This window comes from Tamandua tetradactyla, chromosome 11, assembly GCF_023851605.1.
Source record: "Tamandua tetradactyla isolate mTamTet1 chromosome 11, mTamTet1.pri, whole genome shotgun sequence".
Classification (NCBI taxonomy): Eukaryota; Metazoa; Chordata; class Mammalia; order Pilosa; family Myrmecophagidae; genus Tamandua; species Tamandua tetradactyla.
In genome coordinates, this window is record NC_135337.1 from 90,990,600 (window position 1) to 91,017,441 (window position 26,842).

The following is a 26,842-nucleotide window of genomic DNA, read 5'->3' on the forward strand; positions in this document are numbered from 1 at the left end:
GGACGGTCGCCGCTTTGTGAGGTGGCTCGGAGCGGGGCGGGAGCGTGCGTCACGGGGCGGAGGCTCAGCCGCGCCGTCACGCCCGCGAGGCTTGGCCCCGCCTCGCCGGAACGGCCGCCCTTTGTCCGGTGGCGTGGGTGCCCCGGGGAGGTGGGGGCGGGGCTCTCCCGTGCGGACACGCCCCCGCCCCGCCCCGCCCCGCCCCAACGGCCACGCTTCGTGAAGGGGCTCGCCCGGCGCGGGCTGGACGGAGGTGGGGCTGGGCGGTCCGGACACGCCCCCGCGCTTGGGCTCCGCCCATCATTGTGAGGCCTGAGGCGCTCCGGGAGGGCGGCAGTGGGGAGCGGGCGCAGGGTTTAGGGGCGCACCCCCTGCCCGTGGCCCCGCCTCCAGCCCGGCGGCTGGAACAGAAGATTGAGAAGGGCTTGGGTGGGCGCAGGGTCCCGACGCCCCCTTCCCAGCACCGGCCGCACCCCGTCCCCTCCTCCCCGGGCTGCCGCATCACCTCCGTTCCCTCCCCACAGCCCCTTTCTCCATTCCGGGCCTCTCAGTTTCTCCTTCCCCCTAAAAAGATTACCTCAACTCCCACCTCTATATGTCCCCTGGCCTCTCCCTTTCCCCAGGTACCCTCCCCCCTCAATGACGAGGCATCCCGCAGGGTGGGTCCAGCGTCCCCCCCACTCCTTCCGAGCCCCCTCCACTGCTCGGCGGCCACACCCCTTTTGGGGAGGTCCGAGGGGGCCTGTAGTCACTTCCGATCCTCCGAAGCGCCCACCCTTACCCGCACCTTCTCATTTACTCCTCATTCGCCGCAATCCACCCCTGTCCTACACCCCACCCCACCCCACCCCTGCCCCATCATTCCTTCTCTTGCCCCCACCAGTGCGAGCGCCTTAGGGAGACCCCTCCGCGTGCACCACCCTGACAGCAGCCCAGGCCACACGCACACGCCTGGGCCCTTCATGCTCTCCCCACACCCACCCGCAAGGTCCCAGGCTGGAAGGATCACATCCTACAGGGGGCCTTGGAAACACCTCAAAACGTGTTATAATAACTTAGGCGTGCCAGCAGGGCAGGCACACAGGGCACACCCAGGTACCTATGCTCCAAAAGCCCAGGAGTCCAGTGCCCAAGTGGAGGGGTATGTGTGTATGTGTGTAGAGCCCAGGCCTCCGGTCTCCTTCCTTGGTGGTATTCAGAAGTTGGAAATCCAGAGAGAGCCTTCCTGCTCCATCCAGCCTCCAGACCAGTGCCCAGGCCCCTGCCCCCCCATGAGGAAGGCGCCAAGGCCTGGGGGGGCCCCATCATCTCTGGTCAATTCCCTGAGAAAGCAGTAGCCTGAGCTCCCCAGAGGAGCTGAGGGCGGTGGGGACCTCAGGCCCCCAACAGGCTGGGCCAGCTGGAGGGAGAAGGGCTGAAGGGAGGGTGCTCAGACTCCAGAGGCTCCAGCCTTGGCTTCACTGGCAGGACCGGAAAGTGCTGAACTCAGGGGGCTCAGGGAATGACGAGGTGGACGTGGGCCTCTTCCGGGGCCCAGAGCTGCCGGGGGCTGCGGCAGAGCCAGGGTGGGCCTCCAAAGTGGCTGTGTCATCTTCCATAGTCATTTTCTTCATCCCAGAAAGAAAAGAGGGAGAGAACAGGGTGACTAAAGGTTTCAGGATCTCGGATTTCCCTCCCTTTCTGAGCCTCCCCCACCCCACCCCCCACTTTGCCTTCCCCCCCAACTTCCACCCTCTTCTGGGCTTCAGTCCCGCTGCCCTGAGCCCAGGACCAGATGGCCTGAGTTCAAATCCCAGCTCCACCACTTCTTGGCTGTGTGACCTCAGCCCAGTGACTTAACCCCTCTGGGCCTTAGTTTCCCCTTCTACAAAATGGGGAGAATGCTAGTACCCACCTCTTATTAAATACAGCAGCCTGGTGCATTGTAAGTGCTGTTCATTAAGTGAACAAATCTATTACTGATAGCTCCTCTCCCTTCCCATTCCAAACTCCCTCAAAAGTCTATCCTTCCTAGGTCAAGTCTACTTAAAATTTAGGACTAAGAGTCACGCCCAAGAGAGCCTCTTTTGTTGCTCAGACGTGGTCTCTCTCTCCAGCCAATACAACAAGCAATCTCACCACCCTCCCCCTGTCTACATGGGACATGACTCCCAGGGGGTGTGGACCTTCCTGCCAACGTGGGACAGAAATCCTAGAATGAGCTGAGACTCAGCATCATGGGATTGAGAAAAACCCTAGAATGAGCTGAGACTTAGAGAAAACCTTCTGGACCAAAAGGGGGAAGAGTGAAATGAGACAAAGTGTCAATGGCTGAGAGATTCCAAACAGAGTGGAGAGGTTATCCTGGAGGTTATTCTTACACATTAAGTAGATATCACCTTGTTATTCAAGATGTAATGGAGAGGCTGCCAATAGCCATGTTTCTTGAGGATGATTGTATAATGATATAGCTTTCATAATGTGACTGTGTGATTGTGAAAACCTTGTGTCTGATGCTCCTTTTATCTACCTTATCAACAAACGAGCAGAACATATGGAATAAAAATAAATAATAGGGGGAACAAATGCTAAAATAAATTTAGTTTGAAATGCTAGTGATCAGTGAAAGCGAGGGGTAAGGGGTATGGTAAGTATAATCTTTTTTTTTTCTTTTCTGTTTACGTTTTATTTCTTTTTCTATTGTCTTTTTATTTCTTTTTCTGAATTGATGCAAATTTTCTAAGAAATGATGAATATGCAACTAAGTGATGATATTGTAAATTACTGATTATATATGTTAATGTTTTATTTGGTTTGTTAAATTTTTTAATAAATAAATTTTTTTTTAAAGTCTATCCTTCCCCCTTTACAATAATCCTTTTGATAAAGTCTCTCCTTAGTAAAACAACAAAAAAAGCCTACCTTGTATGTGTTCAAGGAGCATGATATTTAGAAAACAGATTTACTGTTTTACTGTAATACAGTGAAATACAGATGACTATATATCATATTTTAAAAAAATTAATAAATAACTTTTTCCCAAAGTCACCAAGGAAAAATTCACTAGGCTGGTATGTGAAGCAGAATGGCTTGTGGTGGAAAGTATTAGAATGTGCCAGGCCTGGGGCCAGCCTGGGCAAGGCCCCTTCCTGTCCATCTGTGGATGAGTGGCTGAGTCTGGGTTTCCAGAACTGACCCCTCTCAGGAGCTCCAGACTCACGTCTCCATCTGCTCTTGGGTACTACCGGGTGGGGTGATGCATCCCGTGGTCTCATCCCCGCAAGCTTGCCTCTGCCCCAGGACTCCCTACCCCGGGAAAGGGCAGCTCCCTTGGGAGCCATCCTAATCTTGCCCTGTCTCACACTTCCCTCTCTCCTTTGGCCTCCCTCATCCAACCCCAAAGCAGTCCTGCTTCCACCGTGACCTGCCTCCCTCTGCTGCTTCTACCTCCACTGCCAGCACCCTGACCCCAAACATCCATCACCTTGTGTGCCTGGACCAGTGCAGCTGCCTCTGCTTTCATCTCCTACCCCCACAAGCTGTTCCCCCCACTGCAGCCAGAGGGCACCTGTGAGCACCTGAGTCAGGGCACGTCCTTCCTCTGCCCAGAACCTTCCATGGCTCCCATCTCACTTGGAGCAAAAGCCTAAGTCCTCCCCAACTCCTTACTCCACCTCAGATTCCTGGGCCAGGCCAAGAACAGCTCCTCAGCCTGAATCAAGCAAACTGGCCCTTCACCTCCTCGCTCCTCCTTACTACCCCATCTCAGAGAGGCCTTGCCTGAGCTCCCATCTAAGTCGCTTCTTGGCCGCTCCCTAACTTGTCGCTCCATTCCCCACGGCACCATCCGTCTCTCCCGTGCACCGGAAGCTCTGGGGGAGGAAGCGAGAGCCTTGTCCCATTCTCCCCAACGCCCGCATGCCCGAGAAGTGTGGGTCAAACACTGCCCTGCCGGGATGCTGTTGGCCTAGTCTCTGCCTGCCCACCCAGTGCTCCCCAATGGCCAAATGGAAACATCCATTTCTGGGGTCACCATTGTGGGGTCACCTGTCCTCTGGGTGGGGAGGAGATGGCTGAACATTTCCTCTATCCGTGGTGTTCAAAGGCCAAAGATATGTCTGATTTAGTGTAAAACCAACCAATGAACAAACATTAAAAGGTACAAATGCCAAGGCCACCCCAGCTGCAGCCACACAGTGGAGTCCCACAGCCCGGGGTTCAAATGCCAGCTCTGGTTGCCTGCCCCCTAGGCCAAAGGTAGCCCTTCCTCATGCCGGGAGAGGAGTACAGCGTGCCTCGCACCCACACAAGCCTCCAGGACCCCAGCGAGGCCGCTCCTCTCCCCCAGGCCACCCGGACCACGAGCCCATCCCGTCGGAGTGCAGCGGTGACGCTGACAACGACAGCAGGCGGGTGGCGGGGGCCTGTCGGTGGACCCGTGCAGCCCACGCTGCCGCCCACGTCCTCTCGCCTCCTGGGAAGTTTTCAGAGCCAACTCTCAACTCGCCAACGAGGCCTGGTTCAGCGGGTCTGGGGCTTCACGGCCTGGCCCCCCACCCTGGAGCTCCGAGACCCCAGGTCGACCCAGCGCAGGGATGGACTCTCCTTCCCGTGGTTGGGACGTTGAGCAGGCGGCCGGGACCGGGAAGAGCAAGCACTCACCGTGGAGATGGCAAACAGGGAGTTGTCGAAGGACATGTCTGCAGGAGAGAGGGAGGAAGACCAGGCCGGGGGCCGGTTAGAGCTTCCCTGCTCCCTGCTCCCTGCCCTCCCCGCACGAGGGCCCGAGCCGACTTGAGGAAGGGTCTCCCCGCATCCTCCTTTGCTCCCTTCCAACTCATCACCCAGGAGGACGTCTTCACAGCCCCCAGAACGGACCCAGGCCCCTCCCCTGCTCACCGCCCTCCTTTGGGTGCTTCTCGCTGCCCTCAGGGAAATGGGTGGCTCATCGCAACTCGTGCCTTCCTCGGGCTGGCACCTTCCGGACCACCTCCCAGCTCCCCCACCTCGCCGGACTCTCTCCCAGTTGCTCTATCGCCCACTCGCCACCCAGCTACTCCCTTCTCCTCTCTGTCTCAAACTTCACTTCCTCTGGGAACCTTGTCCCCAACAAGGTCTAGCCCCCCTGGGGTGTGGGTTCATGGGCAGACAGATCTTAGGACACAGTAGGCGCTCAATAAATGTGTCAGACAGGGAATCCAGCACAGAAAATCGCTTCGCAGACTGCCTTCCTGCTGCCCCCTAGAGGGGAGCAGCAGCACGGCAGGTTCTGGCAGACCAGCGGGGCTCCGTTGAAGCGCTATTTTCCGAGCGTGTGCCAGGTGTCACACGCCTGGGGACGCAGCCCTGCCCCCGTGGCAGTGAATTCTAAACACACAGCGCACAGTTACAGTATTTCGGCCGAGGGGTAAGAAGGAGAATTACGGAGTGCTCGGAGCACATCACTAGGAAGCTCGGGCCCTGCCTGGATAGTCAGGGGAGGCTTCCCTGAGGAGGTGGCCTTCGGGCTGAGACTGGAGGGGGAAGAGCATTCCGGGCGGAGGGCAGAGTGAGTGAAAAAGGCACAAAGCAGAGGAGGTGAGAGGTGAATCCTGGAGGACCAGGGGACAGAGGGGAGCTTCTCAACCCTTAGGGGTGTGACCTGCCACAGAAGCAGCTTCAGTGACCCTGCCCAGGCCAGGGGAGACAGGGAGGCACGAACCTGTGGTGGCGATGTTCATCTGGGCCCAGCACGATTCTTGCTCTCTACAAAGGGATTCGGGAGGAAGCTGTGACTCACCGGGGACCGCAGGCTTGTTGCCCAAAGCTTTGGCCTTGAACTGAACCCAGTACTTGGCCTTAACTTGCCCCACCCGCCATCCCCTACCCACTGCATGCATCTTCCCCTCCCCACAGGTGTCCCGAGCAGGGAAAGCAATAAGGTGGAGCTGCTGTTCCCCGTGAAACCCTTCCCATATCCTGAAGCCTCCCTGCCGCCTAGCCGGGTCGACCAGATGACTAAGAGGTGGACATTCACCTGGTTGAGCCCTGTGATGGGGTAAGACTGGGATCTGAACCCCAGGAGGCCACTAGCTCCCTGGCATCAGAAAGTTAGGTGTCCAGCCCTCTCTCAAAGGGGTGCAAGTTGGGCGCTGCACAACCCCAGGGGCGCCCCACCCTTCATTATGGATTTCTGGAGTTATTTCTCACTCAGATAAAGGGCTTGTTCCTAAAACATACGTGAGCCTGTTGCAAAGTCTCACGGCTGCAGGAGGCAGATGAGGCCCCCTCCCACCAGGGGGTGCATTTGGGGCCCTCTGCCCTAAGAACCAGGCCCAGCTCCTTAGCAACAGATTCTTTAAGGCCCCTCAGGAAGTCTTGGGCTGGGATGGAGTGTCGTCCCCGCTCCTGCCCTCAAGCCACCCCTTGAAGGTTTCCAGGGGCGGTCTCACCTTTTCTTCTGCAGGTTTCTGGCTTTCACTGGAGGTGAAAAGAGAAAAACGTGCATTAGCTTTTGGGTCTGGTCAGATCGGGCAAGTTTCTAAGCTCTGGAAAACGAAAGCCCACCCCCCCCACCCCAAAAGACAGCCTCGACTCGGTCCTAAGCGCATCCCCTCCCTACCTCCCTTGTACATTCGCTAGCACCCTTGCCCTCTCCCCTGCCAGATCTGCCATCCACAGGAGAGCCCCTGCACACATGTTTTTCCACCGATGACCGAAGTCATGTGTGTTCATTGAAAACCTCAGACAATGCGCAAGCATGCAAAGGTTTTTTGTTGTTGTTGCTTAAAATGTTCAATGTCTCCTGCCCACCACCATCATCTCCCTTCTGGAAGATTCTTTGGCTGCTAAGTTTTGCAGTGAGCCCTCTCCCAAGGGGTCTCCCCATTGGCTCCCCCCAAAAGCGGGTGTGAGTACATCACAAACTGGTGGCCCACGGGCCATGTTACCTTTCCTGATCACCATGGCAGTGGTCCCCAGCGCCACCAGGAAGGCCCCTGCCAGGCTCAGAGACAGCGCCAAGATCCAAATGGGGACTAGAGGAAAATGGGAAAAGAGAAAGAAGGCAGGTCATGGAGCTGGGGGGCTGGTACGGAGGCAGGGGGGAGAACTGCCGTTCCCCCAGGCTACCTGAGGGGGCTGGGCCTCCCCCATATTCCCCAAACATACGGCTTGAGTGCAGCTGGACCCTGGGTATGCTGGTCAATTAGCAGAGTCCCTCCCCCTGGCCACCACCACTGGCTCAGGGACAGGCACTGTGAGCCGATGAGAGCTAACTGTGGGACTCTGGCGTATTTCAGCCCCTGAGTTTGACTTATTTCCCACTGGCCTACTGAATAATTCGGGGACAGACGTCTGGAGCTGCTCTGCAGGAGGTGGGAGGCTGCTGAGAATAAAACCCTCTGCAGAACGGAGTGGAGTTGAGGCATGCAGTCTCTGAGCACCTGGATCCAGCCATGCCTGAAGCAAGCCTGCTCCTGGGTCCTTCAGCTCTGTGAACCAACAAATCATCTTTGGTTGCTTAAGTGAGTTTTGGGTCAGGTTTTCAGGTGCCTGCACCGTCGGGTCCTGGTGGTTTCAGCCTGGGCACCAGGGGGTCAGGGACATCCAACCCTAGCCACACAGAAGTCAACACCAAGGACACGGAAGCCCCTGGTCCAGAGTTCTCTCCACAGAGGACTCAGCTGTCCCTCCCTGGAGAGAGGGAGATCTCTCAGTGAGCCGGGAGGAGCTGCCCTGATCCCAGGAACCAATCCAGGACGGGGAAGGAGAAAGGCGCCCACGTGGTATTCTCCCAGTGTTAGCCCTTGTTCATTCATTCATCTGGGGCAGGAGGGGTAAAGTCACTGCCCCACTCTGAGACCACAAGGCCAAGGCGAGAGAAGAGGGCCTTTGATGGTGGAGCTCTAGGCGAGGGAGAGCACAGAGACTGCTCTGTCATCGCCACGGGCAGCGGGAAAGTGCTGCTGGAAGGTGACGCCAAGGTCCCCCTGGAGGCTGGACCCCAGGGGAAGCATCATCCTGCCCTCCCGCTTGTTGATCTAGAACCCAAGCCCCGCCCTGGATCCTGGAGAAACCAGAGAAAACATTGTCCTATTCAGAGGAAAAGCCACAGTCCCTGCCGCGGCCCAGACTGTCTGTCCCCATCACCTTGCTGCCCTCATCCGTCCCAGCCACACTGGGCTCCTCCATGTCCCCCAACACAGCAGGCTCAGCCCTGCCCCAGGGCCTTGGCACAGCTCTTCCCACTCAGGGCGCCTGCTCTGCCTGCCCTACTCCCGCTCTAAAAGAACAGCCTGCACCAGGACGTATTTCGGCTCCTGAGTTTGGCTTATTTCCCACTGGCCTACTGAATAACTCAGGGACTGCTGGTTTAGCACCCCTGGAATGTCAGCTACACGAGGGCAGGGGCCTGGTCTAGTTGATCCACTGCTGACTCTGCAGGGCCGAGGACACGAGGTGCTCAGACATTTCTGGGGCCGCCGGGGGAAGGTGCTTGAACTTTGGAGGCCGATGAAATCCCAGCTCTGCCACCTGTTAGCTGTGTGACTTGGCCCCGTCCCTTCACTGCTTGTGTCTCAGATTCCTTTTCCCTGCCTTGTGGAATGTCAGCGAGATGAAAAAAAGCAAGGCAGAGAAACCTCGCAAAGGTGCAAGCAGAGGGAACAGGGCGTGCAAAGGCACGGCGGCAAGGGCTCTGGGGGAGGCCAAACCTGGGAAGGTGACATGCATGGGCAGGCTGAGATCCGACAGCTGGGGCAGACTGTGCTCCCCCATCACACTGTACTGGCAGTAGAACATGTCTTCCGCGGCTTTGCCGCCAGGGCTGCCACTAATATTGAAGGTGACCCTGCTCTGGTCCGGGGGAGCCTGTAGGCACTGGACCACCTGGCCTCCGCGGTACAGTGTGAAGTTGGCCCCTGGGAAGCTGTCGGGGGCCATGCACGTGATGTGGATGGGGTCCACTTGGCTGCTGGGGTACGGGCGCTCCAGCAGGATGGATGGCGCCGGGATGGCCAAGGAGCCTGCAGGGGCAGAAAAAGGGAAGGCCGGCTGGGTGGGTGGTTAGAGCGGAGGGGACCCTGGGGAATCCTGGTTGTGCCTGACCAAGCTGCATGGCTTTGGGCAAGTAGCTCAACCTCTCTGGGCCTTGGATTTTACATGCACCAGGCAGACAGTGATTCCTTCCCCCGCAGTGAGGCTGAGGGCTCACGGTGCGTACGTCAGCATAGAAGTCATGCTATAAAAGTAGCAGTGGTTATTGTGCAATGACACAGTAAAACTTCTGCGACTCCAATTGACAGTTAACTCCACAGTGACTATACTCTGGGCTCTGCTCTAGGTTCTAGGGACACAGCAGCATGCCAGATAGACGGACATACCTGCCTTGTGGAGCTGATGTTCTCTTCGAGGGGACAAGGAGGGATGTGGTTTGGGAGGAGTTGTGTAAGGCACTAGGGGCGGGAGGTGGCACTCCGGGCAGAGGCCAACCAAAGGCAGGGGCCAAGGATGGAAGGGACATGGGGTGCCAGGAGCAGGGTGGAGGCCAGCAGGGGCCAGTTCGGCCGCAGTAGAAAGGCACATGGGTTTAGGAATCTGGCTTCCTGCAAGAGGAAGATTCTCCCAGGGACCAGCCTCTCCCCCAGCCTCAGGAGGGGGCTACACAAGCCTTCCCTTGTCCAGCCTCTGCCCTCCACCCCCAACGCACGCTCCTGCTGCCCCAGCCCTGGAGGTAGGAGAGCTGAGTCATGGAGTGTGGGTACGGCTGCCTCTGGTGGGGGTATATTTCTGATACTCTTGACTCTGGGGTGCTGAGGAGTCCGACAAGAGAAAGCAACAGTTCTGGGGAGTTCTCTGAGGTTCCTGGCCAAATCTGTGGGCTCAGCCTTCTCCATCACCCAGGAAGGACAGCCCTGCCGTGGTTTCTGCCCCCACCCCCGAGAGGCAAAGTGGGTGGGATGGGGTGGGGGGGAGAGTGGGGTGCTACAGAGCATGGGGGTGGGGATGCTACACTCACCGGCCGCCAGCAGCAGCACAGCCCAGGTCATCACTCCTGCCAGGTTTGGCCGAGGCCAGGGCGGCCCACGGCTCACCGCCAGCTGCTCCTGTGGGGCCAGAGTGGGTAAAGGAGAACCAGGGCTGGCTGGAGCCAAGGATTTCGTCACTGGTAGGAAGTTGCACACCCTTGGGCACTGAAGGGGACTCGCTCCCCTTCCCGCCCCTTTCAAAAATGCACATCCAACCGTGGGCCCTTTCTCTGTGAGTCGGAGGCTGTGGCCCTGCAGGCTGGAGGGACAAAAACGGACAAGGGGGTTGGATGTTAATGTTTTTTTTTTTCTCCCCCTGAAGGAGAACCCCTGGGTATGAGGAAGGGGCCCTGGCAGCAGGCTGTTTCAGAAACCCACGCCCCGGACACAAACCACCGCCCAAGAAGGGCCAAAATGGAAAAACAGAACAAGGGCAGTAGGGCTTGGTGGTTAGGGCTTGGCCTTCGTGACCTTGGGCAAGGCAGGGCCCTTCCTTTGAAGTGTCAGGTTGCAGCTCTGTCGAACAGGGCCAAGAGTAGATCCAAAGAAGCCACAGTAAGAGATGCAATGCCTAGTAGGTTGTGAGCGCTCCCCAGGTGAAGATGCTGGGAAGGAAAGCCGCAGGAGAAAGGGACTGTTGGCTCCAGAAATGGAGGAAATTAAAGGATTTAATTTTTTAATTTGCAGGATAAGTTGCCTCCTGCTTATAGTCTGGAAAGTTCCAACAGCCAGTCCTACAAATGGATTTGCTTTGGTCTCTCTAAACACTTCTGTTCAAGGCAAGCAGCTTTACTCGGAGGTTTACACCTGGGAGGGATGTAAGTGTGTGGTCACTGAACCCCAAAAAGGGCCATCGGGGTAGACTTTTTATTCTTCAGACATGTAAAGCTCTTTATAACCTCAGGGCCTTTACACATCCTGTTTCCCCTGCCTGGGATGCACTTCTACCAACCTGGTCGAATCCCCCCCCCCCATTCTTTGGATTGCAGCTTCAATATTACAGACTCTCCTAGACTTAGAAAGCTTCCATTGCTCAAAACTCCCAGGGTGTCTTGTAATTTTCCTTGATTTGCAATTAGCATGCTTGCATTTATAAGGAATGTGTCCATCTAATCTAAGTTGTCAAGGTTATTGGTATGAAGTTGTTCTACTTTTCCGTTTTTATCCTTTTAATGTCTGTAGGATCTGTACTGATGTCCCCTCATTCATCCTTATAATGGTAAGTTTTGTTTTGTTTTTTTCCCCTTGTCTTGCTAGGGGTTAGTCAGTTTTATTAATCTTTACAATATACCAAGTTTTGGCTTTGTGCTTTTTTCAACTTTCTCTTTTCTATTGCAAAGATTCCTGCTCTTTATTCTTTTCTTTCTTCTACTTCTTTTTATGTTTAATTTGCTCTTCTTTTTCTAGCTTCCTTAGGTTGGACCTTAGATCATTGATTTAAAATTTTTTTTTTTACTTCTTCCAATATAAACATTTAAAGCTATACATTTCCCTCTAAGTACTGCTTTAACATCATACATTTTGATATAAAAATCTATCATTCTCAATGTTGGGAAAATCTTATTTCCTTTGTGAGTTGTTTCTGTAACTATAGGTTATTCAAAAGTATGTCGCCTAATTTCCAAATGTTTGGGCTTTTTTTATAGCTTACTCTTAGTGATTTCTAATTTAATTACTCTGGGGTCAAAGAATATACTCCTTTGAAATTAGAGCTTTTTTTTTTTTTTTTTTTAGCCCACTATATCTTGATGAACATTCTATATGCACTAGAAACAAAAGTACACTCTATGGGTGAGCAATGGTAGTTCAGTGGTAGAATTCTCACCTGCCATGCCAGAAACCCAGGTTTGATTCCTGGAGCCTCCCATGCCAAAAAAATAAAATCAAAAGAGTACATTCTACATGTGACCTCTCTCTCTAAGACAACTCAGCAGGTGAACTCACTGCCCTCCCCCGCTATGTGGGACATGACTCCCAAGAGTGCAAATCTCCTGGGATGAGCAGGGATCTGGCATTGGAGATTGAGAAAGCCTTCTTGATCAAAAGGGGAAAGAGAAAAATGAGACAAAATAAAGGGTCAGTGGCTGAGAGATTTCAAACTGAGTCCAGAGCTTATCCTGGAGGTTATTCATACACATTATATAGATATCCCTTTTTAGTTTATGGTGTATTAGAGTGGCTGGAGGGCAGTACCTGAAACTCTTGAGCTGTGTTCCAGTAGCCTTTATTCTTGAAGTTGACTGTATAACCATATAGCTTTTACAATGTGACAGTGTGATTAAAACTTGTTTTGATGCTCCATTTATCCAAGGTATGGACAGATGAGTAAAAAATATGGATAAAAAATAAGCAAATAATAGGGGGACAAAGGTTAAAATAAATTGAGTAGATGGAAATACTAATGGTCAATGAGAGGAAGGGGTAAGAGGAATGGTATATATGAATTTTTTCTTTTTTCTTATTTCTTTTTCTGGAGTGATGCAAATGTTCAAAAAACGATCATGGTGATGAATACACAACTGGGTGATGACATTGTGAGCCACTGATTATACACTACACATGGAATGTTTGTATGTTAAGATTTATTAATAAAAATATTTTCTTAAAAAGTACATTATACAGTTGTTTGGTAAAATCCTATAACTATACATTGAATTAGGTCAAGCTAGTTCACAGAACATGTTTGAATCTATTGTATTTGTCCTTCATGATTTCTCAAAATAACCCTGTTTCTCCAGGAGCGCAGGGACGGGGTGTGGGTTGCCTCCTGCTAGGCCCACCACACGACTATGCTTGGCACATAGTGAACCCTAAGTATTTCTTGATTGTCCTGAGTTGACCTGGAAGCCAGGACAACATTCACTTTATTTCTTTGGCTCGATTCTGGGTGTGTCGGAGGCATGACCTATTTATTGCACAGCTGTCCACTGCATGTCACCAGTGGCCCGGGACTGCACCAGTGCCAGAGGCTCTGCAATGGACACAACAACTTGTGCCTTCATTGAACTCCAAGTTCAGGAGCGAGGGAGGCAAGTAACTGTTTATTGTCCAGCAGATAAAGGGATGACAGGAGCAGTCACAGAAGGGTTCTTAACCCAGCTTCAGCGCATTTGGGGAAGGCTGCTAAGCGAAGTTACCTCTGACTCCAAAAGCCTGAGAAGACAAACAAGGAAGGTGTCCTAGGCAGAGGGAATGGTACGTGTAATATAAGGACTTCATCCTGGGAGCATTTAATAGGGTGCAGGAGTCTGTAACCTGTATTTTTTATTCAGTGGACCCTCTGCTCAGAAAAACATCTGTCTGTACTGCATTGGGTGCATCTCTCTTGGATGGCACATTCAGGCAGGCATGATAGAGGTGTCAAGGGCAGGGCCAAGGGAGACAACAAGGGGGTCAGGGAGCCTTTAACTGAAGCTGCAGGGAGGAAGCAGTTATGGAATGCAGAAGGAATGGCGACTGCAAGCTTTGGTAGAGAGCAGCAGCTACTATTCCCTCCGGCCTGACAGTGCGGGAACCAGGGAATAGTTTCTAGACCTCCCTCTCCTCCAGTCCTCCAATTTCCTACTCAGGCTGAAGCTGATGAAGTGAGAGGAAAAGGCAGCTGTGTTGGCCAAATGCACAGAGCACTGCAGAAAAGGGGAGCGAGCAGCCATGGAGGGACAAACAAACTGCCCAGCACACACTCTCAGAGGAATAATTTCAAGACGCTCACCAGTCTCCAGAAGCTTCTCTATGACCTCCCAAGGCTAAGATTCTAGACCAACGCTGCAAGGGAAGAGGGGCCTGGTGTGATGTGACCCTAGCTAACTGTTCCCATTGCGGGTCACTCCTCTCACCCCCAGCCCACATCCTGGCCTCCTTTCTGCACCCCTAACTCTCTATCTGCCTCCTGACCTCAAGGCATTGTTCTCTGGGCCTTCTTCCTACTCTAAGTTTCAGCTTAAATGGCATGCCCACAGAGAAGCCTTCCCTGACTCCACTCAGGACGAAATAGCCACCCGTCCCCTCTCCCACCTCACATTTACTTCTCAGCACCTACCGCTGCCTAGAGTAACCTCAGTGCTGAACTTGCTTGTGTATGGACTGGCTATGTCAGCTCCATGAGGACACGGGCGATACACATTATCCACAGTGACAGACACTTAGCAAACGTTACTGGGACAACTGGGAGAGGGAGACCTTTTGTTTTCGTTTAATGGAGGAACAATGGGGCACTCCCAGGGCCCTTCCTTCTACAGAAATTTTTAAAAAAGCAAAAAACAAAACAAGCAAAAACTGTCAGAATCAACTTTGCCAGAACTCTGGAAAACAGAGGTTCATACAAACCAAGCAAATACTGAATTAAGAAAAAAGCCACTTACAAATGACAAGAATGGCAACAAGGTAGTAGGAAGGCTCTGTGGTCTTTTCACTTGCTCTCCCCCCACTTCCCTGGACCAGTGACGGTCTAGAACATGGCAACTGGCGCTCCTAGCACAGAACCTTGGTCCCTGGTTCTGGAAGCAGCAGAGCAGACCCTATTCTCGAAGAATCACGTTTGTTTGTTCTGACTTGTCTGGGGGCCATCTGAAGGACTTGCAAGGAGCTCATCTCTCTGCTTTATGTAGCTCAGAAATCAGCATGGAAAAATGTCGGGCACCGTAAGGCAAAACACTGTAAGGCAAAGGAACAACCAGCAGCTCCCTGGAGCAAAAAAAAAGTACAACTGAGGCAAACACTAAATTCAATGAAGGAAGAGCAGAAAGCCTGGGAGGAAAAATTGGGCTGAGTTTCTTTGGATGATTAAGGCAGTGCATTCAAAAGTGACCTTGTTTACAGGGGAATGTAGAAAGTGATGCTCAGCACTCAGAAAACACCTGAAAAGCCCCAAAGCTTTCACCTCTGGCTGAGCTCTAGGTTCAATGCGTAAATAAAGAGAAGGCTAAAGCAGAGTTAAAGAAGTGCCCCAGGATAGCAGCTATCTAGAAAGACTATGAGTGTTTTCTATTTTGCACCTCCAGAATATACAAATAAATGTTACAACTCAATGACAAAGAGACAAACAATTGAATTGTTAAAATCAGCAATGGACCTGAGGAGACATTTCTCCAAAGAAGACATACAAATGGTCAACAAGCATATATATAAAAAGATGCACACCATCATTAGTCATTACGGAAATGCAAACTAAAACCACGGTGAGATACCACTTGACACTCACTAGGTGGCTATGATAATTATTATTTTTACAGAAATGGAAAATAACACGTCTTGGCAAGGATTTGCAGCCATCGGACCCCTCGTACATTGCTGGTGGCAATGCAAAATGGTGCTGCTACTGTGGAAAAGTTTGGCAGTTCCTAAAAAATTCCCATATCACCCAACAATTCTACTCTTAGTTATTTACCTAAAGTAACTGAAAGCGGGCACTCAAATACTTGTAAGTGTATGTTTATAATAGCGCTATTTGCAAGAGACAAAAAGTGGATACAACTCCATGTTCATCAACAGAGAAATTAAAAACTGTGGTATACGCATATAGTGGATTATTAAATCACAAAAAGGAATGAAGTGTTGGTACCTGCTAGGATGTGTATGCCCCTCAAAAGCATTATGCTAAGTGAAAAGAAGACACAACAAAGTTACATATTTGTCTGATTATATTTATATGAAGCATCCAGAACCGGTAAATTTATAGGGACAGAAAGCAGATTGGTGGTTGCCAGGGGTTGAAGTGACGGGATATGGGGAGTTACTAATGGATGCGAGGTCTCCTTTTGGGGTGATGAAGATGTTTTGGAACCAGAAGTGTCAGTTGCACAACACTATTAGTATACTAAATGCCACCAACAAATTGTTCCCTTTAACATAATTTTATATGAATTTCACCTCAACTGAAAAATTAAAATAAAAATAAAAGAATCTCCCCAGTCTCCACAACGACTTCAAAATATCAAAGCAACCAGGCAGAATAATGGGAAAACTTGTGGAGTGGAAAATAAACAGCAAACCTGACTGTGCACATGCTTTAAGGGTACAAAGTGGTGTGGCTTCCCCAAATTCTTGAAACCACCAGCTCTCTTTGAAGACTGATTGCGACCACCTGCCAACCTCTCCCAGCCCCTCTCGTGAAAAATCTCCACCTCCACATTTTTGTGTGTTTAGATAGAATTGCCACACAGAGCCCCACTGTTTCTCCGATAACTTCTTTGCCTTCCTGTCTGCTGCCAGGTCTACTTCCAAATTCTAGCCACACTGAAGGCATGGAGGCGCTGAGGGTCAGTGACAGGCCGCCCCTTGGCGGGCGACACACCACGAACCGAATAACAGCAGACATCTGCTGAGGACCACCACGAGCTAAAAGGGGTAGGGCCGTCACTGCCCCCATTTTACGGATGAGGACATTGGGCTCAGCAGGGGGGCCGCCTCAAGGAAGCGGTGGGGGTTTGAAGCCTGGCTCCGGCGGCACACCCTCTACCTCTCCTCTCTGCTGCCTCTAAGCACCTGGGCTTTGGATTTTTCCATCACTTGCATCACTCCTTTACCTGTCTGGCCCTCGAGTGTGACAACCCTGGGTGCGGGTTAGGGCACGCTCCTATCCTGACTCAGCAAGAGAAGCAAGGGGTCAATTCTCACAGCTGTCTTGCGGGGTCGTGCATCCCTCACCCCCCAACTTACAGACTAGGAAACTGATAAAGCGGTGGCTCTAAGGCGCAAAGGGAAGGAGGGGTCGGGCGTCGAATCTTGGGGCCACCCTCACAAGTTCACGCAGAAACAAAACACGTAACAGCATGGAGTCCCCGCCCCAGGTGAGCCCTTTTATAGGCGAGCACTACGGGTCGCGTGCAGGGCCACGCCCAGAACGTTTCTGGCCCGCCCCTTCCAGTCTGGCCCACCTAATGGTCACTGAGCGCGGCGCACTCTGGGAAAACCGCGGGGCGGTGCTTCAGAAAGACCCGTTAGTTGTCTTAACTTTTGCCTGTGAAAGATGGGCCATCATGCCATTTATTTTTGTTCATTTTCTCCCACCAGCGATTGACAGTAGGCATGGAGTCCTTCTAGGAAAGACGCTCAAGGAAGTTGACCGTTTTTAGGCCCATCAGGCATTCATTCGGACAGCTAGGAACTCAGTGGGTCCTTTACTCCTGCTGGAATCGGCAAAGGAACAGAAGCGGCGACCAATCAGCAAAGCTGAGCAGCAGAGGGGTAGGGCTAGCCCTTAAAGGAGCCGCGTCCCGTCTGTAGACCGGAGGGTGACCGGATGATGGCGGCCGGAGCGGCCCTAGCCCTGGCCCTGTGGCTACTACTGCCGCCAGTAGGGGTGGGAGGGGTGGGACCCCCGCCAATCCAGGACGGGGAGTTCACGTTCCTGCTGCCCGCAGGGAGGAAGCAGTGTTTCTACCAGTCCGCTCCGGCCAACGCAAGCCTGGAGACCGAGTACCAGGTAACGGGTCCGAGGCCTGGGATCGAGCGGAACGGGGGTGAGGAGGCGTGGCCATGGCCCTGATGGGGAGGCCTGCCTTCGGGCGGGGAGGAGGAGCACGTGCTTGGGAGTGCGGGGGCGAGGCCAAGGGGGCGGAGCGAGAACCCTGTGAGGGCAAGGGGGATTGGGCTCCGAGTGGGCGTGACCCAAGATGGACGCGTGTAGGCGTGATCAGTATCCAAAGGGGCGTGGTCAATTTGAGGGTTTCTCTGGACTTGGCTTAAGAAAACGGCCCTGTCTTCTCGTTCGGGGCGTGGTCAAATAAAGGGGCGTGGCCAGGTAAAAGTCGATCCAGGTCTTTCCACAGTGGTATGACAGCGGAAAGAGCAGACCCCCAAACTGTCACATCAGTGAGGGCAGAGTTAAGGGAAGGGGCGCATGTAGAAGAATGAGTGGGTGGGGAACGGGACTGCACGTTTAAGTGTGAGTGCCCAGGTAGACTCCTGGTAGTCGGTCTGGTTCTGTGCGGGTTGAGCCAGCCCTGGCTTTCCCAGGAACGGTGCCCTCTTACCTGTCCCCCAGGTGATCGGTGGTGCTGGGCTGGACGTGGATTTCTCGCTGGAGAGCCCTCAGGGCGAGCTGCTGGTCAGCGAGTCCCGCAAGGCCGACGGGGTGCACACGTGAGTTAAGGCCCGCTGCTGCCCGGCTTCAGTTACAGCCCTGTCCCGCCCCTGCGGCCTCGGGTTACGGCCCTGCCTGCCCCTGCAGAGCCCTTGGCTCAGGGTCAGGTCTGTGGGTCTGTCTGTGCAGGGTGGAGCCCACAGAGGCCGGGGACTACAAACTGTGCTTCGATAACTCCTTCAGCACCATCTCTGAAAAGCTGGTATTCTTCGAACTCATCTTCGACAGCCTGCAGGACGAGGAGGAGGAGGGCTGGGCTGAGGTTGTGGAGCCGGAGGAGATGCTGGATGTCAAGATGGAGGACATCAAGGTGCGTCCGGCTGGGCCTGGGGCCTCTCCTCCTCTGTTGGGGTTCTTCCCCTTGCCTGACACAGCCTCCCCTAAGAGAGTGATGACCCCAACTTTAATTATAATAACAGTAGCAGTCACAGTTACAGTATAGGACATTTGTTGGTTCTAAGGGCCTAAATTACCACCCCATGAAGCAGAACCTGTGCTCTTATTACTCTTTTACAATTGGGGAAACTGAGGCATGGATGGATAAATAACTGTCCCAAGGCAGAGCTGGTATTTGAATCCAGGCAGTCTGGCCCCAGTGACTCTACTAACCACTTCTAAGTACGGGCTCTCCATATACTTAGGCTTCTTATTTTCACAAGTTTTGAGGTTGATAGAGGACTAAAATAAGGCCCAGAGAAGTTCATTAACTTGCTCACAGTCACACAGCCAGTGAGTACTGGAGGGAGGATTCGGACTTAGGTAGCCTGGCCGCAGCCTGTATTCTCGGCAGTGCCCAACATGGCCTCACTCCATTTCCCCCGATTTTGCTGGACTCTGCTCCCCGCAGGGTGGAGGCCTGACCCTGCTGCTTGCCCTCTGGCCAACAGGAGTCCATGGAGACCATGCGGACCCGGCTAGAGCGCAGCATCCAGATTCTGACGCTGTTGCGGGCCTTTGAGGCTCGGGACAGGAACCTCCAGGAGGGCAACCTGGAGCGCGTCAACTTCTGGTCGGCGGTCAATGTGGCTGTGCTGCTGCTCGTGGCCGTGGCACAGGTCTGCACGCTCAAGCGCTTCTTCCAGGATAAGCGCCCCGTGCCTACGTAGCCCCTGCCCCTCCCCAAATGGAGAGCAGGGGAAAGAGGGGTGGTATGGTATGTGAGTGTGAGACTTGGGGGGAATGGGAGGGGAGTCCCTTCCCCAACTTAAGTTTTCCAGGGAGGCCAGGCCACTGTGTCCCCAGTGTGGCCCCTGTGTGTGACCTGACTGCTGGGAAGGGAACATCAGTGCCTTGCAGGCAGGGGCCTCCTGGGAGGAGATACAGGGGCCAGGGCCTCGCTGCTTTCCTGGAAATTGTGCATGGCAGGCCGGTGGCATTGGAAGGCAGCCTTTAGCTTTTCCTCCCTGCCCCTTGCCTCTGTCCCTTACTGTAAATGTGCCTTAGCACAAGTCTTCCAGCTGGCACAGCGCTGTCTGGTGTTGGACAAGGCCCAGGGGGGAAGGGCCTGCTGCTTGCAGGCCCACCCCTCCTTCTCCCACCACCCCCATCAGAGGCATGGTGCTGATGCTGTGGGCAGTTCCCAGCTGGGGGTGGTGGTGCCTGCCAGGAGCCCAGAAGGAGATGCCACAGCAGTATTCTTGCCAGGACAGTCGCTTTATGAGACAGGTAGGGACCTGGCCCTGCAGCCCAGTGGGGGCACAGGCTGGGGGGGAGGGTGTGGGTCTGGGTACAGAGCTTCTGGAGGGGGCCCTGCAAGACCCCACATCCCTCCCTCTTCTTTGCAGGGGCCCTGCACAGGGCTGAGGGGTGGCCCTGGGCCAGGCCTGTGCAGAAGCCTCAAGGAACAAAAAGCGAGTTATGGCCTGAGAGCCGCAGTCAATAAATTATGGTCAGAAAATCAGAGGCTGGTGACTGGGGCTGGGACAAGCAGGGGCGGGTCTGGCTCTGAGGCCCTGGGCCCAGGGTGGTCGGGCAGACGGAAGGGGTCTCCCACGAAGCTCAGAAGAAAGGCCGGGTGGGTGCCGATGGAGGTGGTCGCCTGGGCACAAGAGAGAAACCAGAGAGCAGAATGTCACTGTGTCCCTGGCTGGGCCTGAAGGCCTGGGCCTCGGACAGGGTGAGAGATGGAGGACGATGGGGCTGGGAGGGCAAGGATCTCACTCCCCCCTCAGCTATTTCAGGCCACGGTGGCCTGCATGCTCATCAGCGCTTGACAGGGGCAGCAGCAGGCCTGAGGGGGGCTGTGTGGCGGTGCCCCCACTCCACGGGTGTGAAGCGAAGTAAAAAGCTCCAGCCACTAGGGCAGGGCTTAGCCTGCTGAAACAGCGGGCACTCCCTGGCCACCCGGTATGCATGGTGCCCCTGGTGGGAAGGGCGGGGGGGGGGGGCTCCGGTGGGGGGAGCAGCCTGCTGCAGGGGAGAACGGAAAGGTCCCCCCCCCCATGTCCTCAGCCTGGATGCCACCACAAAAGGCCCACACAGCAGCCACCAGAAGCTTCTTCCCTTTATTTTAGTTCATTAAGAGGCTACAGAGTGCAGGCACTTCCAGTGGTCACACCGAGGGGGTGCGGGCAAGGGCTGCTCGGAGGGGCCGGCCGGGCCCACTGTGAAGGGGGCCCTGAAGCGAGCCCAAGAGCCCCTGAGCCTAGCCAGACCCCGCTCGCTGGGCACCCCAAGAGCGGAGCAGCCGGGCGGTTAGTGCAGCGGCCGAGGACTATATACAGCACAGGCGGGCGGTGCCACCGAGGCCAGCCGCTGGTACGGCCCTACTCCCCACGCCCCAGGCCCCAGGCCCTGCATCCGTAGTGGTTGCCCTGGGCACCCGCCCCACCTCCACGGCTGAGGCCCCGGCCCCGCCCCCGCCCTGGGGCTCCCAGGCCCTGTGTCCTGGGCTCAGGGTCCAGCAGGCCCGGATGTGGCTGCCCGCGGGGGGGGGGGAGGGGGGGGGCTGGTCCTGGCACAGGAACGGGGCCAGGCCCCCCAGCCTAGTCGAGCAGGGACGGCTCGGCAGGGCGGATAATGGTGGGCCGGCTGGGTGCAGCAGGGGGTCTTCTGCTGCAAAGAGAATAGAGACAACGGGAGGGGGCAGGCAGTGAGGCAGGGGGCAGGCGAGGACCAGCCCTTCCCCTCCCAGGGCCTGCCTGATGGCCATCCCAGGCCGGAGGTGGCACGGGGGGCAAGGGTGCCCACTCTGGCCCTGGGCAGGGCTTCGGGGTTGCTCAGAACCCCAACCCTCACTGCCAACCTCCCTGGGCTTGTGGCTCCTCATGGGGGTAGTGGGCCACAGGGGGTGCAGCAGGGAGTGCCACTGCTGAGCAGCCCACATGTAGGCTCAGGAAGGAAAGTAAGGGGAGACCAGGGGGAGAGCCGGATGTGGGGTCTCCTGGAGCTGTGGTAAGCGACATGGCCCCTCGGGCCTCAGTTCCCCCTGAGGGAGGTGACTGTGAGCCTCCCCCCCCCCGCAACCCCACTCAGCACACGGTGAGAGCACAGAAGGAGGGAGACATGCATGTGAACTGCGACTCCAGGGGTCCTGGGGTGGCTCTTGATGGTCTTCCCTGGGGTGGAGTGGGAGGTAGGGAGGGTCCAGCCTTACCTGGGCACTCCAGGGGGGATGCCGGGTGGGATCCGAGCCGGCCGTGATGGGATCTGAGGCGGGGCCGAGAAGGGGTCATTGTTGGCAAACACACTCTGGGGCCCGGGCCGGGATGGGATGGGGGGTGCTGCAAAAGAGGCTGCTGTGCCCACAGGCATAGGAATCAGGGGGGGCCCCGGAGTGGGGCCCCTCACGGCTGGCGGTCGGCCTGGGGGATGCACGCTGGATACAGGTCGGCGCTGTGGGGTGGGGCTGTGAAGGAAGGAGAAGGGTTGAGCTGGAGTGGCTGGGCAGAGGCCCATGGGCCACAGGACTCGGTGGGGAGTGCTAGTGCAGTGACCTGGCAAGACGGGCTGGCACCAGCTGCCACCCAGGGAACTGCACATGAGCACCGGGTCCTGGACAGTGGGATTCTCTACCCTTCCCCCAAAGCTCTGCAGTCACAGCCCCCTCTCCACCAGCGCCCTGCTTCCCCTGACCTCACCTCACCTTCTAAATGAAGCTCAAATGCCTCCAGAGGCCCTGCCTCCCCTCTCTCTACTCTGGGCACCCAACAGCACGCATGTCTGGGCCTCAGCACCTGCTGCTTCCTATCCTGGATGCTGTTCACCGTCCCTAAAGCACCGCTGAGGCCTGAGCGGGGCCAGTACTTTCTGTGAGATTCGCCTGACCAGCCCTCTCTGCTCCAGGCCACCTACCGTCACTGGTCAGGTATCCCTGCTGAGGCTCTGACTCCCCCCATTTCCCTTCTGGGTCCCCCCTACCCTTCTTGGCAGAGCTCCCCTCATGCCCTCTGGCATCAATTTGGGCTTCACCAAAGGAGGGCACCAGGGGCAGGGCAGGAGGAAAGACAGGTGTTTCTCTGCTGCTTCCTCCTGCTCTGCCATGTGTGCCTTTCTATATTCTCGCCCTTCATCCCTGCAGATGTTGCTGGGGGCAGCTCCCTTAATCCCACCCTCCCTTGGGCTGTCCTGGGCTTCCTGCCAGAAGGCTTCCTGAAGGGTCCCCCTGGGCACAGTGCCTGGCCTCCCGGACCTGTGGCTGCTGGTGCTCTGGAGCCAGGTGTCGTCGACGGGCGGGGGCACAGGTGTGGACACGGTGCTGGTGCTGATGTCCCCGATGATGTTGAGCGCCTCCTTGAGTGCATGGTACATGCGCAGCATGTCGTCCCGCCGCTGGGCCTGGTCGGCCGACTCCTCCATGAGGCTGCTCTGGTCCGCCGAAGAGTATAGGTAGGCCAGCAGCTCGTGGTGGATGAAGGCCTTGGTCTGGGGCAGGGGCAGGGGAGGTCAGGTTGGGGCAGGGCCATATCCCTTGCCTCCTCCAGACACCACAGAGCACTCAGCTGGCCACTGCCACTGGCTGGAAGAGCACCTTCCACACACCATGGTGCTTTGTTTTTCACTCGACCTTGAACGTGTAATGCATTTAAAATGCAGGTGATCCTTCCAGGTCCCTCAGGGGGGCTTTCAGGTCTTCCCACAGATCTCACAAGTTTCTTACTAAACTTGTACCTAGTATTTTATCTCTTTTATTGTTCTCTTTACTTCCTTCTTGTCTTCTTTTTTATTTGAAAATGATAATTTTTTGTTCATTAATTTTATACTTTGTCCCATCCCCAACTAATATATTTGAGACTTTGTCCCCTCCCAAAATAATCCTACAGCATAGGGTAATTTTTGTTATACTTCTTGGGGTTTCCAGGTACACAAACTCATCTTCTAAAGTATCAGTTTTCCTGTTCTTTTTCAATTTTCACATCTCTAAATTATTTTTCTTGTCTACTTGCATTGGTTTATAACTCTAAAAGGAAATTAAATCAAAGTAAAAGTAGCCACTTTGTTCTTGAGTTTAGCTTACCTATTAAGGTCAAGACTGGATTTCAGATTGAAATACAATCAGTCTAAAAGAAAATTAAATCAAAGCGGAAGTGGTCACCTTTTTCCTAAGTTTAGCTTCCTTACTAAGGCCAAGACTGGATTTGAGATCAAAATACACAGATTCCTTATGCTATCTCATAAAGGAAGGCCCTGTCTACTCAATTGCCTTTTAAAGAATGGATGTTGAATTTTCCCAAATGCATTTTCAACATCTGCAAAGATGACCACACTCAGCAGTCTTTGAATTGTGAAACAAGTGAAAGCACTGGCTATTCAAAAGCTTGAATTTTTAAAAATCGGCACAAGGAAAAAGATAACTTAACCTCAGGGAACCAAGGGGTACAGTGAAAATGCCTTCTTCCCCTCCCTGGCCTCCCTAGTGCCCAAGTCTACCTTCTAGGAAGCAAATGTTCTCACCAGACTCTTGTATAAACTTTCCAACATTTCTATGCAAATATATGACAGAGATATATGTTCCCTCCCTCTTGACACAAATGGAGGCTTCCTGTGTATTCTGTTATGTTCCACACTCTTCCCACTTATTGCTCCTGGAAAGCTTCCTCACCTTTGTTTTCTGCCCTAGACTGTTAAATAAATACTTATTAAAAGGATTCTATTAAATGGCTATTTGGTTTTCTTTCCAATCTTTGGCTGCTACAAAACAGTGGGGAAATTCCTCAAAATAAAATGGCTTGGCTCATCCCTAGACCTGGCACCATGGGATCGACAATGCCTACCTGACCAAACAGTGGAAAAGAATTGTAACAAAATAAGGTACCAGCAGCTGAGAGAGTTCAAATAGAGTAGAGAGGCTATTCTGGAGGCTACTCGTTATGCAAGCTTCAGTTAGATATTTCTATTTACCATAGTTTGTCAAACTCCAACCAAAACCATTCTTACCAACCCCAAAAGAACACATAGGGCTCTCAGATTCTAGGAAAGTTCCGTGCACTGTGATTACTTTTCAGAAATCTATAACCTCCAGATAAGTTCCTAGGTCAGACAAGTGCTGCAACCCAGAGGGACCAGCTTCTCCAGAACACCAACTAGTTCCAGCCCCCATCCCATATTACTGGCAGCCCTTTCCAACATGAAAAAGTTAGAAGGGGCATAGCCCAAATATTCCTAAAGATTGGGAAAAAGATCAAAGGAGAAGGAGGAGTTATAACAGAGAAGACAGGATTTAACAAATGAGTATGACTGCTGATTCATATTGATATTTCTTTTAGTCTCCAGTGTCTTGGAGCAGATAGAAGGAAAAACCTAAAATTGTGGAACTGTAACCCATACCAAGCTCTGAAATCTGTTCTGCAACTGTTTGTTACAATGTACCTTGAAATGTATTGCTTCTTTACTATATATATATATATAGAGAGAGAATGGCTTGGTCTAAGCATATATGCATCTTAAATCTCACAGCCACAGAACCACATGTATCACAAATCCCATGGATATATATAGGGAAATTGATCTGGAAGGATCCCCCAAAACTGTTAACTTGCTCTCTGAGAACGGGACCGAGAGGAGCAGGGTGAAAGGATCAGGGATTTGGGACTTTTATCTTAGACCCAGTTGGTCATATTCACATCTTCTACAATCACAACACAAACCAAGCCCAGTTATGTGGGTGAGTCCCTACTGCTGAGCTGAAAGCCTGACCTCACCTGCAGCCTGGAGTGGGGAGCCACTATTAGAGATGCATTTCACTCAACAGGAGCCCAAAGCCCCAGGGGGGTCGGAGGACCCTGTGGGGAGGCAGGCAACATTAGCCCCTGAGGGAAGGTGGGCTGGGCTCGGGGCCAAAGGGAAGTAGTGGCTGGCTCCACATCAGGCTGAGCTGACGCCTCTCTCAGCCAGGGTTTACGTCCCTCTTCCTACTCTCTGAATGACATCAGGCAGGTTTCTTGACCACTCTGGACCTCAGTTTTCCTGCCTGTAAAATGGGGATGAGGGCAGTGCCCTCTACTTTTAACTTTACATGAACTGCACACACGCCAGCTCTGGCTGAGGCCACGTGCTGGGCTTCCTTGGGGGTGCCGCTGCGGGCACTCACGTTGTTGATCATGAGGTGCATGATGGTCTTTGGCATGAGGTCGCGGATGGACTTGTTGATGATGGCCACGTACGAGTCCACCAGATTGCGGATGGTCTCTACCTGCCGCTCCAGCTGCGGGTCCATGGAGAAGGTGTTCTCTTGGGCCCCGTCCTCGTTTTCAACCTGCGAGGAGGAAGTGGAGGCAGTGAGGGATGGCTGTGGCCTGAGGCAAGCAGGGCAGGTGCCCCTCCTCCGGGAGCTACTCTCTCCAGCCCATCAACCACTGACCCTCCAGGGCTGGCCCCTGATGACAATGCTAGCACACACGGCCCAGCCTGCCCCTGACTAAGCCGCCTGGGCCAGGGGATTGGAAGATGTCAATTTGGGGGCTGAGGCCCGCTATGTTCAAAGAAGAACAAAGCAAACAGGATCCCAGGCCATGCTCCAGCCCTGTCCTTGGCTTCTGCTGCAGAATCTCCTGGGCCCTGATAACCAACACTACCCTTTGCTTTGATTGTTCAAATCATGTCTACTCTATGCTTTCAGAGTTCTGGAAACAGCCTGTCCCAAGGAAGCCTTCCTCTCTCAGGTGGGGTCGGGTTGGCACCCGGAATCCTGGACTGGCAAGGCAGCCCCTTACCTGGTCCTTCTCGGGGTACACCCCGGCTCGGAGGAAGGAGGCCTTCCAACTGTCTACGTCCTCCTGGGAGTCGCAGGCCAGCTCAATCTGCCGCAGGTCCTTGTAGACGTTCCTGCAGTAGGAGAGAGGGTGCCGGCTTGACCCTGCTTGTGGCCCTGGCAGACAGCTGAGGGAGGTGCGGCCCGACCGGGGGTCAGTACCTAACCGGGAGGTCTTCGGTGGGGGTGGCACGCAGCAGACCCCACCACCCACACCCCATTGGGGTGACGGGTGTCATGATATTGTGGGTGTGCAGCCCCCCAATAGTGCCGAACACACACATAGTGAGGGTGTGCGCCAGTAACATCTGCATTTCTGTTGTTGTTGGCTCAGCCGTGTCTTCTCTTCCTTTGGGAAGTACACCCCCCACCTTTGGGTTCCTTTTCGGGATCAAATATTGCTGGAACCCTCCAGAAGGGGATGTGTGTCCCACAAAACCCTCCTCTAAGTGGGTGACTCCCATCTCAGTGTTCTCTAGAAAGCGTGGCACAGCAGCATTTGTTGCGATGGTGGGAATGAGCCGCCTGTTTTGTCCTCTGTGGCTCCTGTGTGCCAGAAGGCTGCTGTGCACTGGGAGTGGGGCC

At 54.1% G+C, this 26,842-nt stretch overlaps 3 protein-coding genes across 17 annotated transcripts in view; 1 reads left to right on the forward strand and 2 right to left on the reverse strand.

The window, feature by feature from the left end:
• Positions 1-1,028: 1,028 nt before the first annotated feature.
• Positions 1,029-19,085, reverse strand: C11H19orf38 (chromosome 11 C19orf38 homolog). Its single transcript, XM_077121816.1, has 8 exons — positions 17,960-19,085; positions 9,977-10,064; positions 8,673-8,984; positions 6,909-6,995; positions 6,411-6,438; positions 5,681-5,724; positions 4,642-4,679; positions 1,029-1,607 (listed from the first exon to the last, which is right to left on the reverse strand). The coding sequence occupies exons 2-8, from the start codon at positions 10,005-10,007 to the stop codon at positions 1,458-1,460; spliced, it is 690 nt and encodes a 229-aa protein (XP_076977931.1). The 5' UTR covers positions 10,008-10,064; positions 17,960-19,085; the 3' UTR covers positions 1,029-1,457.
• Positions 16,771-20,411, forward strand: TMED1 (transmembrane p24 trafficking protein 1). 4 transcript variants are annotated; one of them, XM_077121814.1, is made up of 6 exons: positions 16,797-17,409; positions 17,971-18,068; positions 18,199-18,379; positions 18,957-19,124; positions 19,620-19,734; positions 19,854-19,966. In XM_077121814.1, exons 1-6 carry the CDS (start codon positions 17,227-17,229, stop codon positions 19,949-19,951), a joined length of 843 nt encoding a protein of 280 aa, XP_076977929.1. In that variant the 5' UTR covers positions 16,797-17,226; the 3' UTR covers positions 19,952-19,966. The 4 variants fall into 4 exon arrangements, with proteins under 4 accessions (XP_076977928.1, XP_076977927.1, XP_076977929.1 ...); XM_077121813.1 differs by having other exon boundaries at positions 16,771-17,409; positions 18,253-18,379; positions 19,620-20,411; XM_077121812.1 differs by having other exon boundaries at positions 16,789-17,409; positions 19,620-20,411.
• DNM2 (dynamin 2) overlaps positions 19,939-26,842 on the reverse strand; it is a 99,202-nt gene continuing 92,298 nt past the window's right edge. For 7 of the 12 annotated variants that reach the window (XM_077121804.1, XM_077121800.1, XM_077121803.1 and 4 more), the window contains 5 exons: positions 26,220-26,331; positions 25,598-25,762; positions 22,700-22,932; positions 21,665-21,916; positions 20,560-21,123 (listed from right to left, as the gene is read on the reverse strand). In XM_077121804.1, the coding sequence (XP_076977919.1) occupies positions 21,054-21,123; positions 21,665-21,916; positions 22,700-22,932; positions 25,598-25,762; positions 26,220-26,331 (832 nt within the window). In that variant the 3' untranslated portion in view covers positions 20,560-21,053. Of the gene's footprint in view, positions 20,108-20,559; positions 21,124-21,664; positions 21,917-22,699; positions 22,933-25,597; positions 25,763-26,219; positions 26,332-26,842 lie in introns of those variants that run through there. The other 5 variants (XM_077121802.1, XM_077121801.1, XM_077121796.1 and 2 more) reach the window with 2 other exon arrangements.